This window comes from Gekko japonicus, unplaced genomic scaffold, assembly GCF_001447785.1.
Source record: "Gekko japonicus isolate JY-2015 unplaced genomic scaffold, Gekko_japonicus_V1.1 scaffold335, whole genome shotgun sequence".
Classification (NCBI taxonomy): Eukaryota; Metazoa; Chordata; class Lepidosauria; order Squamata; family Gekkonidae; genus Gekko; species Gekko japonicus.
The window spans coordinates 475,832-490,743 of record NW_015165840.1 but is presented as its reverse complement, the minus strand read 5'-3'; the positions used below and the strand labels follow the sequence as shown (position 1 = coordinate 490,743).

The 14,912-nt window shown below is 44.2% G+C and overlaps 1 protein-coding gene across 1 annotated transcript in view; it reads left to right on the top strand.

The window, feature by feature from the left end:
• The window catches only part of CCNJ (cyclin J), a 15,165-nt gene extending 472 nt beyond the window's left edge, over positions 1-14,693 (top strand). The window contains exons 2-6 of the mRNA XM_015410994.1: positions 266-388; positions 5,138-5,348; positions 8,256-8,555; positions 8,654-8,813; positions 12,528-14,693. Coding sequence (XP_015266480.1) covers positions 320-388; positions 5,138-5,348; positions 8,256-8,555; positions 8,654-8,813; positions 12,528-12,945 — 1,158 coding nt within the window. The 5' untranslated portion in view covers positions 266-319 and the 3' untranslated portion in view covers positions 12,946-14,693. The remainder of the gene's footprint in view (positions 1-265; positions 389-5,137; positions 5,349-8,255; positions 8,556-8,653; positions 8,814-12,527) is intronic.
• Positions 14,694-14,912: the final 219 nt, after the last annotated feature.

Sequence of the window (14,912 nt, the reverse complement as noted above, 5' to 3'; positions counted from 1 at the left end):
CGTTAACATGCATTGAATGGCAGCAGCTGTGTGTGGCCCCAAATGCAGATCGGCCGGCCTCCTCCTCGGACAGCTGGGATCTTGGAGCTCACTTGGAAGGGGGTGTGTGGAAGGGACGAGTGGTCCCTGATTGCTTTTAAGCGAGCGCAAACGGAGGAGGAGGAGGAAACGGCTGCCGCCGCCGCCCGCCTCTTGGGAGTCGGGGAGGCTTAAACTCAGCCCGGAGCTGTTCTGAGTCAGTGCTGCTTCCGTTTCTCCCTTGCAGGCATCGGGGCTGCCGCTGCCCCCCTGTTGACTGTCTGCCGCCTCACCCCGTCCCATGGAGCTAGAGGGGCAGTGGTGGAAAGGACAGCTGGCCGCCGACATCCACCAAGCGCTTCGCTATAAGGTAATAAAAACGCCCGGCTGGGGGCCCGATCGCTGCCCGCCGCAGCCCTTGGACTCCCTAAAGCAGGGCACATCTGCTGCTGGGAGAGGGTAGACTGTGGGCTCCGGCTGGGAGTCAAGGTTGCCTCTGTCTGAGTGACAGTTTGCGCTTCCGCAGGAAAGGGTGAAACAGCTGCCCGAACTCTCCCCCCCCCCTTGCAGTGGGACATCAAAGGATAAGACAAATTACTGGCCTTTTTGTCCCAAAACTTTTATAGTCGGTGACAAGACCATGCTCTGTAGTCACTTGATCCTTTGATTTATAAGCTGGTTCCTTACATGTACACATGTGGGGGTGGGGGCTCTGCAAAAATTATTGGGGGAAGGCACCCTGTTCTGGACCTGGTGACAACTGTTTCATGAAACTGCCATTTGGCCTTGGGATTGTGGTGCTGGAGGCATGATGTTCTCTTCTTTGAAAAGTTTGCCCTTGCAAGCAACAGCTTGAGGAGTTAAGTCTTGATTGTTCCCAAATGGGGAAACAGAGGCAGCGGGTGCAATCCTGAACGCAGATGCAAGGGAGGGGAGGGTATTTCCGAAGCCCTAATGCAATGAGAGTCATTCTTCAGTTCCATTAAACAGGGATTAAGTTACAATAATTTGCCCCTTTGATTTCCGTAGGACAGGTTAAGTAAGGGTAATTTATGATGAACACATGCATGCTGCTGAAAGCACTTTTCAGCTGTTCTCCCACTGTCAGCGTGCACGTGTGACAATCAGGCCAGTTTTAAATGCTCGTGGATGTGTTTCTCACTCAATTGATATCAGTGTAGGAAGGCTGAATTATATTTCAACCTTCCTGTGCTTCACAACGCATGTATTATTTGGGCTGTAATCCTTAACAGAGTTAAGCACACCCAAGTGCGAGTGTGCTTAGGTGTGCCTAACTCTGCGCAGGATCAGATTGCACCTTTCTTTGGATTGGGGCCCAAGTAAAAACCTACTTTGCACAACGCCATAAAATATAACCATAGCTAAAGGTGGGTTGGACTTGACCTCCGATCTCACAAATCCAGGGTGTTGTTCCACTCAGGGTGCCCAGTTGGGAGACTTACGTTGCAAGCGTTTTAAAGTCAAATGGCTCCTTCTGCATAAGGAGGCTGGAATTTTCTTCATGAGAAAAGGGAGATTGGCTGAAGTCATTATGCAAAAATCTTTCCAGCACCTGTAAGGAAAGTACGTGTGGCAGGGTGTCATCTTTAAGGAGTTAATTTCTGCTTTTGTATTGAATGTCTTTAAGTTTTGTTTCCTTGGTCTAAGGGCATGTTCTAGTGAGACTCCTTAATTCTGAAGTTTTTTTTTTTTATTTAAATTAAAAATCTGTTTAGTTTCTTTCTATTATTCCGAGCTTATGGTTCCCTTAAGTGGTTAATTCCTGCTCAGACAGGCCTTGATTTATGAAGCATCCTTTATTTCAGAGTCATTCCATGTTCTTTACATGAAAAGGGGCAGCGTCTTATGTGTTTCCCCCGCCCCCTTCAGCTCAATGGAAGCCAGAGGCTGGTTTAACTGGGCTGTGCAACACATTTTCACGGGGATGTGACTGAAGTGCATGAAGGGTGATTAAAGTATGAAGTGTGGGTTGCTGTGGCATAAGAGCGACTGTGGGAGTGGCTGGACTGTGGCCGTTAAATGGATGTTAGACAGCTGGCTAATGCTGTGGCTCCCACTCGGAAATTGCTGTCCCTATTGAGGTCTCCCTTTGTCTCCTGTCCTGGAGGCAGACGACAATAAAAATACAACAGTCTTATTCAAAAGATCAGGGAGGAAACTGCTAACATTTGTTGCTCTGCAAAAATGACCAAATTCCAGCAGTGCATAAAAGAATAAATGCAAAAGGCTGGGAGATCTTTGTCTTTGCCTGTGAAATCATCACTAGATTTGAAGCGTTCCCCCCCCCCTTTTTTTTTTAAATAAATGTCACGTACTCCTGAACTTAGTATTGCCACATTTTCTCACAGGGCTCCTGCACTTTTAATAGTGATGAGACTGGTAGGAATTCAAGAGATGCAGTTTCAGACATAGGGGAAGCTGTATCGGTTGGAATCCTGCCTCATCTGAAGTAAGGGCACAAGAATCTTTTCAGAAGAACAGTGGCAATTTGAATTACCAGAGTTCAGCCTACCCTACTGATTAAGTTCTGTTAACTGTGTAAACATTTCCACTCCTTCCTTAACCCTATGGTATGTAGCTGCCTCTGATCATACAAATGCTTTCCCAGCTGTGATTGTCACTGCTACAAAGTTCAAGTGATGCTTAATCAAGGCAGTATTCTGAACTGGAATGAGTACTGTTAGCAAATATCTGGAGACCTTAAAGTGTGTATTTTGAGCCTTCAGAGAATTCCTTTTGAAAGGGGAAAACGTGCCACCTTCAGCGTGATCCTAAACATATTTACTCAGAAGTCAGTCCTGTTGAGTTAAGCAGACCCATTGAGTTAAACAGAACTTCCCTATAAGTAGACATCTTTGTCTGTATGGCTGAACAGAAGTGTGATCTCTTCAACATGCAGAAATAAAACACGCTGATTCCTGAACACATCTAGCAGAATAAAGCTATATTTTTGAGTGAAAGACGGGGGAAATCCTCAGCATATACTTAATGGTTGCTTTAAAAAAACTGGGTTGAACAAAAAATGTTAAAGATGAAGGTTTATAGGACATATACCTCTAAGTATACACCTACAAAATATATACTTTGTCAGAGATAGTGTTGAATAGTGGGTTATGAAACCTATTGAAGTGAAACCAGCGTACTTTCATTTAAGCACAAGCGTTTTGTGCATTCTGGGTATTTATGTCCTCTGTTGTTTTGGTATCTTTGAAGGGCTTCTTGATCCCAGTGCAAACTAAGAACGCTAACTCAATGAGCTATAAATCCAACCAAAGCCTCGAAATGTGGGATCTATTCCACTTTACATCCGTTTTGGTTGTAATTATTCCATTCAAGGAATTGAAGGGTACTGCAGTGGTTTAAGAGAGTCAGACTAATATCTAGGAGACCCAGGTTTGAATCCCCAATTGTGCCACAGAAGCTGATCGGGGGATCTTGGGCCAGTCACACACTTTCAGCCGACCTCACTGGGTTGTTGTGAGGATAAACTGGAGGAGAGGAGAGCAATGTCAGCCACTTTGGGTCTTCATTGGGGAGAAAAACGAGGCCCCCCATTAATTAAATAGTATTTTTTGATTATGTGAATTACAGATTCCTCTTCTCAGTAGCGAATAATTCTACCTGGTTTTTCACTGGCAAAACTGTGATGTGTTGTCGACACACCTGACTGGATTAGGTTGCCAGAGCAGTTAACTAGCTCTTAACCCTTCCCTACAAAGCATAATAGGGACTGAATCATACCGTAAAGTCAGATGGTTGGGTCAACGTGTTTTATAGTGGAAACCAAAAGCATGTTTCAAAAGTGCTGGTGGTTACCATTCATCTGAACTGGACATCCCTTCCTAGCACAGCTAGATACAAACAAGAGTTGGGGGTATAAGCTTTTGAGAATGAAAGCTCCCTTCCATCAGAGTGAGCAACTGTTATCAGGGTATCTGATGAAGGGAGCTTTCACTCTCAAAAGCTTATACTCCCCAAATCTTGTTGGCCTTTAAGGTTCTACTGGACTCAAATCTAGCTGTGCTATTGCATACCAACATAGCTACCCACTGAAACTACCTAGCACAATTACTAAAGCCTTAAGCAGGACTCTCCCACCATAAGCACACCTTTACTTCTTACTAGACCTGGAATGAGTTTGAAGATGTTGTCAAAATGATTGGAAAAACTAATGATTTGGGACATTGCGGCCACTAAGTAAATAACTTAGCTTTGGATTGGGTAGGGGTGGTTATACAACTATCATCCAAGCTGTCTGCTTTTTAAAAAAAGTATATTCCATACTCTTCATAGAAGTATCTTTGAGGAAAGAATATTATCATATGGCGTTGTGTGTAGAATAGCCAGGAGATCCTAAGATTGTCTGGCAGCCAGAAGTTCTAGCTCTTTAGTGTTATGCACCACTAGGTGGCGAGCTAGAATAAAACTAGTTAAATAAAACAGAGTAAAAATACTGAAATTCAGTCTTTGTATATAATTTGATCTCTTGAATTGACACAGGTTAAACCAGCTTTTCTTCATGTTACCCATTTCTTGCCTTCCCCCCCCAGCATACTTGCTCACTGTTTAGCCATAATAGTAAAATCACCAGATCTTTTCTAGCCATTCTTCTTCAGTTGGATATTCAGTCTGTTTCAAGGATCTCCCTGAAACGATATTGTCATCACAGTTATGTGTAATACAACCTCATTATGCTTCTGAGGCAATAAATGTTTTCTCACAATTAAGAACCGCCAGTATTGGGCTAAAGATATTTTACGTCTAGTGACCCTTGGTTCTAGAGATGCCAGCCTCCAGTTGGGACCTGAGGATCCCCTGGTTTTACAGCTTATCTCCAGACTACAGAGATTAGTTCCCCTGGAGAAAAGGGATGCTTTGGAGGGTGGACTGTATGGCATTGTATGCCACTGAGGTCTCTGTCCTCCCCGGGCTCCATCCAGTTTCCCAAACTGGATCTGGCAACCCTACCCCCCATCCTCTGTTGGTGTCCGGGGGGGAGGGTGACCTGGCAACTTCTTTAACCATATATATTTTAATAAAGTGCCTATGATTGACCTTAGTGGTGGCAGTGTTTAAGTACCCATTGTTCTCCACTTAGGAGCTGAAGCTTCCCTCCTATAAAGGCCAGTCTCCCCAGTTAAACCTGAGAAGATATTTTGCAGACTTGATTGCCATTGTGAGCAATCGCTTCAGACTCTGTCCTGCTGCCCGACATCTTGCTGTTTACCTGCTGGACCTCTTCATGGATCGTTATGACATATCCATTCAACAGCTACATGTGGTTGCTCTTTCCTGCTTGCTTTTAGCGAGTAAGTATGAGATAACTGATTGGAGTTACTTTAGCTTAACAAATGAGTGCTTTAGTTCTTGACTTATTGGAAGGCAGATATCCTAAAATTATTGGAGTTAGTTTTTAATGAATTAAGTACTGATCATAAAAAGTCTTATCACTGCGGCTCTTTCTGTAGTAAATAGACATCTTTGGACATAGCATTCTTCCATGATCCTTACATGTTGTGATTGATTAGGTAAGGAAGCTTTATGATTGATAAAAGAATAATTGCCTACAGGAGATCGGAAGCCTTACATTACCTAGGATTACATTACCTAGGAACCTTACATAACCTAGGAACCTACATTGTAGGTTCTACAGTGCCAAGACCACGGCCACACAACTCGGAAAATCTACAGCAACTAATGAACTCCAGCAGTGAAAGCCTTCGACAACATATAGTTTTCTGATTGTCACATCAACAATTATTATTGATTCTGAGTATAAAGTTAGTGGAGCTACCAAAAGAAGTATTGTGGTGATGGGTCAGATGGATCCAGTGATAGATCCATCAATAGAAGGTGCTGCTGGTCATAGATCCTTTGCATTTTGCCCTCTCCACAGCTGTCCTTTCTAACTTAGGAAAGTTTATTCCGAGGATTTTAGGACCCATGTGGACTGTTAAGTAAGCCATGTGGGTCAGAAGGCTGTAATGGGGAGGGGTAAGGAAATGAAGCTGTCCTTGTTGTCTCTTCCATTGGTGGAGCTACATTGGCATAAGAGGGAGAAGGCACTTTTGCCTCTTTCTTTCCTCCTCCCCACAGCAGTCACTGCATGTTTATTCCGACACCAGGAAATAATCTAGATGAGGGGTCTGCAACCTCTGTCTCTGGAGCTATTTGTGGGTCAGTGCAGAACCGTATAAAACAAACAAAATGAAATCTATAAGGTGTATTGGAGGGATAGGTGGGATGCTAGAATAACTAGTACATGAAGGGAATGACAGGAAGTGTTTTTAATGAAACTAAATAGCTTCCTAGAATAGCTTCCCTTACAGAAAAGGGAAAAGACAGAGGTGAACAATTGCCAAGAATCCAAGTGTGCACCATGCACAGATTTATGGAAGTGTACTAAAGCAACTGTGCAGCATGCTCCGGTGTGTACTTAATTATGAAATGCTGGGTGCGCAGCTTCCTAATATACAACCCACAAGAACCAATGCCTAGTCTGGGGAAATTGTGGATGATTAATTAATTAGTTAGTTATCAGCAGGGGTCATTTCGTAGAAAAAGAGCTAGGGGGACTCATTAGCATAACTCATTAGCATATGCCACACCCCCTGACATCACCGGAAGTGTGTCCTCCCCACAGCCGGCGGCGACCTCCAGTGGGCACCAGCAGGGAGCTCCAGGCCCCGCCCTCCCGCACCTCACCCGGGGGGATGGTGTCCCCCCGCGTCCCCCCCCCCAAATGACCCCTGGTTATCAGCAATATCAGGGGTCCCTGACATGGTGCCTGTGGGCAGCTTAGTGCCTGGCAACACCTTTTCTGGCACCTGCCAAGGGTTTTTTTTTAAGTAGGTGGGGCCAGGTGGGGCTTTGGGTGGCCCCTGGAGATTTGCTTGGCTGTGCAAACTTTTAGGAATGTTGCTTTGGCAGCAGCTGCCATTATAGCACAAAGGTCTTCACTGCATGACTGAAGCTAAGCTGGGGCAACTGTTTTGTAGCCGGTTCTACCTCCTGTGCTATTTTGTGTCTGCACTCACCACACTGTGTCAGGATTCAAAGGTGCCGCAGGCTCAAAAAGGTTGGGGACCCTTGAGTAATATTGTTATGTATGTTCAGTTATGTGGGCTTTTTAATATTGACTGGCTCTGTACTGGTTACTTCATCTGAATTTCGATGTGGTTTGGCTCTAAGTATGAAAGGTTGCTGACCCCTGATCTAGTGCTTTGGGAATAAGGTGACATCAATATGTTGGTGATGCCTAGTTCTAAATGTCATTAAGTAATCCTGCAGATGCAGCTGTCTCTGCCTAAGGTAGAAGGGTTGCTGGTTAGGAGTGCCAGTGTGCTAGAGGCGATTGATCTTCCTATCTTACATTGTTGGAGCAAGTGAAATGTCTTAGTATCCTTCCAGAACTGCTCCTGCTTTCTGAAAAACAAGTTCAGAATGTAGCCAAAAGTGCCCTTTTCCATTTGCATTTCATCAAGAAATGTCCGGCAGCTGACCAGGCAATGCTGATTCACACCACCAAAACCTCTGGCTGCATTACTGCATTGCAACTGGTCTTATTTAGATGGCCATGTATGCTTCAGATGTGGCTACAGTGCAAAGGAGGGCTGCTCAGCCTGTGAACCAGAGCCTTGGACGTCTGCCCCAAAGTCCAGCCCTGGCAGCACTACTGGTTTATTTTTATATGTACTGTCAGTCAGCATGTAAATTCTTATCTTATGATGTTTTAAACTCTTAGCCATCCTCAAGCTTTGGGTAGGGCAGGATTTTAAAAAGTTTTAATTAGATAAATAAACAAAAACAATTAGCTCACTTGTAATATAGTCATCCTGGATTGTACCCCATCATATTCTGCAGTTTCTTGGTATGAAGTGCTGAGATGAAACACCAACAGCAGCTCTGTGCAGGATGTGATAGCAGTTAATTAATCCTAGGTAACAAAAGCTTCTTTTGTTGCAAGACTAAGCTTCTATCAGAAGAACCTAACTTGGGGGTGGGGGGCTGTGAGGATTGCCCTGAGGGGTGTCTACAGCGGGAAGAGGGAATTGATGAAAAATTCCAATTTTGGCTGGACCCAACCCAATGTGTTTTCCCTTTAAACCCCCCCCCCCAAAGATACGTGTCTTATATAGATATGAGTTCTGTATAGGAGATCAAAGCATCTGCACAGTAATGCTGTAATGGTATTTCACCTTCTCATTTTCCTCAAGGCAAATTTGAAGAGAAAGAAGACAGTGTGCCTAAACTTGAACAGCTGAACAGCTTGGGCTGTATGACTAACATGAACCTGGTATTAACGAAACAGAATTTACTGCACATGGAGCTGCTGCTGTTAGAAACCTTTCAGTGGAATCTCTGCCTTCCAACTGCTGCTCACTTCATTGACTATTATCTCTCCATTGCCGTTCACGAGTCAGATCTCCATGATGGGTGGCCAATGGTTTGCTTGGAAAAGACAAAGCTGTATATGGCAAAATATGCCGACTACTTTTTGGAAGTATCTCTGCAAGGTGCGTTTTCATGGCTTTGTTCTAAAGTGCCTATAGCTGCTTAGGTACACAGCTAATACAGTGTTTGACTTAACCGTGATCCTCCGATGTCTCTCCAGATCATGCATTTTTAAATTATGCTCCTTCGTTAGTGGCTGCTGCGTGTGTGGCTTCTTCAAGGATTATCTTGCGTCTTTCTCCAACATGGCCAGTGCGACTCCATCGTCTAACTGCTTATTCCTGGGATTTCCTGGTGCCCTGCATTGAACGACTATTGGTGTAAGTTTTTTATAGTGTATTGGTGTAAGTTTTTTATCCTGGTGCCCTGCATTGAACGACTATTGGTGTAAGTTTTTTATAGTGGTGTCGAAATCATGTCTTATACTGGGGCATAGGGAAAATGGCAAGGTGTTAAATACACAAGGCTTCATTTTGCCTAGTTTTCACTATTCACGTAGTATTTAATTTATTTATTTTATTTATTTATTTAAACATTTATACCCCGCCCTCCCCGCAAGTGGGCTCAGGGCGGCTTACAAGGGGCATATGCCCATACATAAAAACAGATAAAAAAATAAAATCATGGATAATAACAACAATAACAATAATAAAGTGCTTTTTTGGTAAACAGATGGTCTTAAGTGGTTTGATGGCATCTACAAATCCTCCCCAATGGGGTGACACTGTCCAGCAGATGGTTAAAGCCAGTCCCGCATTATCAATGCCACGCGGTTTGTGGCGGAACTTCCAGGGCGATTCCTAGTCCCGATGGTATTGCCACCGTTGGTGGTGGTGGCAGCGACGGCCCCTATGCAAAAGCCTGGCGGAAGAGCTCCGTCTTGCAGGCCCTGCAGAACTGCATAAGGTTTATATCCCGCCCTCCCCGCCAAAGCAGGCTCAGGCCGGCTTACATAATATTATAACAAGATAAAACAGTTAAATTATTAAAATTGCAATAAAATAGATCTAAAACAATACGTAAAGTGCTAGTGCAATATAACGATGGCGGGCATCCAACAGTCAGCTGACAACATAATCTGGGTTGTATCGTCTGAGCACAGGCTATTCAGTTGGTATAATATAGATGTTAATGTTGAAGTATATTGTTAATATTGGGGCCAGGGCCTCAGGTAGATGGATGTGGCTTCCTAATCGAAGACCTGGTTGAAGATCTCCGTTTTACAGGCCCTGTGGAACTGCAAAAGGTCCCACAGGGTCCTGATGTCTTCTGGGAGCTCATTCCACCAGTATGGAGCCACCATGGAGAAGGCCCTGGCCCTTGTCACTGCTAGCCTGGCTAATTAGACATTACATTTTTAACCAATTCAGTTGGGATTTCCTCAACCCAACTCTTTTCCCCCTTAGTCAAGCAGCAGCTGCTGGAAATTCATTTCCCAAGTGCCACAGGGCCCTGATTTGGCTTGGGACCATGGTGTTGGGGGGAGAAGCTTCTAGCCCTCCCAGCATCATCTTCCCAACCTGAAAGGCCCCAGGGAGGCCTTTTGTGGTGGCTATGTAGCTGAAGCTCCTTCTTATCCCTCATTGTTCTAATGATCTAACTCAGGCCACTTTATAAGTATACAAATAACCTATTAAGTGGTAGTATAAGTTCATTTTGTAAACGAGCACAGGATTCACTGTTAGGTGCATACATTTAAAGAGGCTGTATGCACAACACCAGGTCCGTAGCCAAGTGGGGCTTTTGTGGGCTCTGTCCCCTTTCTTAAAGGCACAGACTCACAAGAATTTCTCCTGTTAATGCTTTTTTTCAATCATTTTAAAACATGCTCCTTTAAGCAGAGTGTGGTGCTGTAGTTGACTAATTCCCGCACTGAGCAAGGGGGTTGGAGTTGGTAGCCTCTAGGATCCATCAGTGGCTATTAGCCACAAGGTATAGATAGGGACTCTGGGGCAAGTGATGCTCTGTCTTAGAGGTCCATCAGTGGCTATTAGCCACAAGGTATAGATAGGGACTCTGGGGCAAGTGATGCTCTGTCATCTTGGTGCTTGGGGGGGGTCAACAGTGGGAGGGCTTCTAATGTCCTGGCCCCACTGGTGGACCTCCTGATGGCACTGGTATTTCTGGCCACTGTGTGATACAGAGTGTTGGACTGGATGGGCCTTTGGCCTGATCCAACATTGGCATCTCTTATGTTCTTATGATCCCTTCTAACTCTGTGCTAAAAAACTGGTCTCCTTTAAGAGAGTTTTTCTGTCTAAGTGTTAGCTTTCTTGACTATAGAAGTCATCACCCCCACCTGCCGGCTTGTTATCAGCATTGTTGCTTAGGCTGACGGGAGTAATTAACTTACAGCAGCTGAGAACTGTCATCTAAAGTGGCTGACAGCTTGTAGTTTAGAGATCTATCTTGGTAACAGCTTTCTGTTGTCTAAATGGCTTTTCTTTCTGCACTGAGAACTTCAGCCCCACCAGAAAAAAAATTGCCCCACAAGCCACAAAATCCTGGCTACAGGCCTCCACAACAGTGCCTTTGGACACTCTGCTTCTGGGTTGTACTGCCACCATTGGGGGGGGGGTGATAACTCTTTATAGCATTGATGGACTGCCCCAGAACAGTTCTAGAACCTTACTTCTAGAGAGTGCATATGTATGATACAGCCCCTCCTCTCTCCTACAAGGCAAACCTGGGTATGTTCTTTGTCTCCCATAAGGCAACTCCCTCTCCCTCCTCAAGCTTTCCTGTATGCAAGGTAGGGTTGCCAAGTCCTACCTTATGAAGAGTGGGGAAATCCAGCGCTGGTCCGGGAGTCCATGTGCTCACGGGAAGCGCGTGCTGCAATTACATCACCCAGAAGTAACGCAATCACGTTGGGCACGTTGGGGGCGGGGCCACAATCTGAGGGAAAACCATAAAGTTTTCCCTCAGATTATTGTGGCCCCGCCCCCAACGTGCCCGACGCAATTCCATCACTTCCAGGTGACGTGCTGACGCCAGGCATGTCGCATGCTTTGGGGGTGGGGTTCCCCCGGGGCCCGATCCGCCGCCGGCGGGTAACGGGCCTCTCGGGTGGGGGTTTCCCTGCCCCCCGGGGGGACTTGGCAAGCCTAATGCAAGGTAGCATGAATCATGATAGATGGCCATGGGGAAAGAAGTCTCAAAACTAAGATAAAATGTTAACAAGTTTAAGTACACAATGTAAACAAACAAGGTAACTGGAGAAAGGAAATGCAGAAAATGGCAAATGAAGGTACGGTTCTGACTAGTTCAAACTTACAAGGATTCTCTGTTCATTTCACCTTCCCTGCAAAGTGAGCCAAGGTTTGTAGCTGGAAGCAGACAAAGGCCCCCTCCTTGCTAATCCTTATTTAATGGAGGGGAGGTTCATCTTTGACCAGTCGGAAAGGGTGGGGGCACGTGCACATGTGGTCACTAAGAAAAATCTAGACCAATGAACTGTTTCCCCAGGTTTCTAGGCTTTGTACTCAGCACTTTTAGGGTGGTGTGCAGAGCTAGGAACAGGGTACAGAGGCCTCTCTTGGGCATTTGTTTGCATCAGAGGTGTCAGATGAGACGAGACTTCCCTTACAATGAGCATGCATAGGTTTTCTGTTGTCATCACTGGGGTGGTAGTTGGAAAACTCCTTTGGCAGCCTGCTCGAGGTCAAAATTCTTGAGGATTATGGAGTTCTGGTCAACCAAGGTTCTAACAACACTGGCCTCTCTTAGCCAAAAAGGTGTTCATTTTTGTGGTAAAATCAGTGCATTGGAACATTGACACTATTCTATTGTTTACTATTGATTCTGTAGCTGGGACTTGAAGTGCTTTGTGTAATACTCTGAAAATGGACAGGGGTTCTTCTACTCCTCCTCGTAGTAGCAGCCCCTCCCCCAAGGTTGGGGCACAGTCTGGAGTGTGCCATGCTCTTGTTGGAAGGAAATATTTGTCCTGTTGTCATGTGTATGCATGTAAGTAGAGGGGTTTGGGTCCCAGATAGAGATAAAGTCTGATATATATATATATTTTATTCTAGTGCCCATGATAATGATGTAAAGGAAGCCAACAAGCAAAAAGGACAACATAATTCTCAGGCGGCACCGCACAGTTTATTTCAAACAACAGCACCTCAGCCTCCACAGCAGACACATCTACAGCAGCACATCCCCCAGTATGTTCAAGCACATCAAACTCCTCTACAGTATCATCATCAAACTGGACAGCAGCAAAACTGTCAGCAGATTGTGTCATCTGGGCACACGTCGTCTTACCCACTGCAGACTTGCCCGGGCGGTTTACAAGGTGGTATTCAGGCTCGAGGTCATATACAGACTGCTACAGGGGTGTCGTTAGCTGTACCCATAGAAGTGAAGCCATGTTTGAGTGTTTCCTACAACCGAAGCTACCAGATTGCTGGACGTTACCCTTGTATTACCCCTTGTTTTGAGAGGTGATAACTGTAGATTCCACAGAACCTTACATTCTGTTGGCGTCCCAGTAAATAAGGGCAGTAATCTATCATTAATCCTTTATAATGGAAGGGGAAAAGATGGAATACAAATTCTTTCAGAACGGTAGCTCAGATCACAGATTCTGCAGACATGAGCACGTTAACAGGAATGTTTGTTTGACAGTGATGGGGGGGAAATACTGCTGGGGCACAGAAGTTCTGTTTTCAGCTGAAGCCTTCCCTCAAAAACTGGACTGACTCCAAGATCGGTCTTCCCAGGAAAAGAAGAGAGTTTTTGAAGACCACTGTTTCTACACATTTCCATACAGTATTGAACCAGACATTAAAGTCCACCAAGTGCCATGCTTTTCCAAATAAGGGAGAGCAACGTGGGTAGAGAAGAGTGCTTTTCCAAACCGTGGAGAGCCATGTGGGAGAGAGGAGCGAACCTCTTGGTCTAAATCAGTAGTTCGGTTCTCATCCCTGTTTATAGTTGTGGGTTTAGTGTTAAAATGTCCTTGGATTAAGCTTTTTTTATGTCTTTGAATTCAAAGTTACTCTATCTTTGGTTTTTGGAAACTGTTTAGAGGTAAACTTCATGCAAGCTCAGGGAATTATCAAAAACTACTGTGATACTAGTGTATATCATTTTGCTCAGGATCAGTACAGTAGCAAATACCAAAGGGAGTTGAGATACTCGTCCAGACTACTCCCTTAATCTCAAAGTGTGATTTGTAATGAAAGATGGAAGAGTAGCATGCTATTTTAAAAATGGAGCCAATAACGAACCATAGCTGATGGAGCGTTGTTTGATTTCCCCCTAGTTTACGCAACAGATATCAAAACAGGTCTAATTTTTATTGTATGAATTCTCAGTTCTTGTATGTGGGGGAAGGTACAGTTTAAATGCTTATAAGAAACCCAGACTTATATGTGACAGCTGGAGAGTGGGTAGGAAGAAGAAATGAAAGTTCTCAGGTTATACCAAGGCAGCTAAGTTTCCTACTTGTATACATCTACGAGCAGGGTTCTGTGTTCATATTATTACTGACTCAAAAATACCTTCTGGTGTGAATTAGGCAGTTATGTTAATGGTGCTAATTACATAACTATCAGAATTGTGGTAGTCTCTTCATGTTTAAATTTGTACTCTGTGCTCTTGCCAGAAGCAGAATTAACTTGAGTGGGGGGTACAGACAGGTGGTAAAGGTATTATATGGAGTATTTCCTCCAGCTTGCACAAGTAGGTAATTTAACTCTTTATATGATGAGACTAAATCCATGGAGGACTAGGTTGGGTAATGCTCCCATTCTGAGAGTTGGTAATACCTGTTTCTAAATAATATTGGGATAGAACATGATTGTAGAAGTGTTGTTTAATGGCAGACATTCCTTGGAAAAGAAAGGACTGCTCCCAAACCCTTGGTATTTTGAGGAAAAAGGCATAGCTTGATCTTAGAGGTGAATGTGCTGCAAGAAAATATTGTTTAAGTTAGAGGAGAAGCAATCCTCTTGTGTTGGCAATTATTTTATTCTATAAAAATATTTTCAGGGGGACTTGACAGATATTTGACATCACAGTGGGAGCATCTTTTGTACAACAGAGAATGCCCTTGCTGTTTCTTTCCTAAACTCATTTTAGTATTTCCCTGTTAACTTTCTGTCTTCCTTGAGAGGGTAAAAATATGGTTGGATAAAAGCGGAGGGGAGGCATTGTTCAATGGTTTAATTTGTGGTGTTTCATTTTATATTTGGGAATGAAAAACTGGAGAATGCATCTGAAAGGGAAGTATATTCATCTCAGTTTGCAATACTTAAAAAATCTCTCCATCATTAACTACCTCAATAATGCTTTGAATGTACAGTATTGTGGCAATCCATGACTAGAAATAATAGCAGATTGCTTCAAAAATTCTGATATTGGCTTCGCTTTCATCTTCCATGTGTGAGATGGCAATGTAGTTATTACTA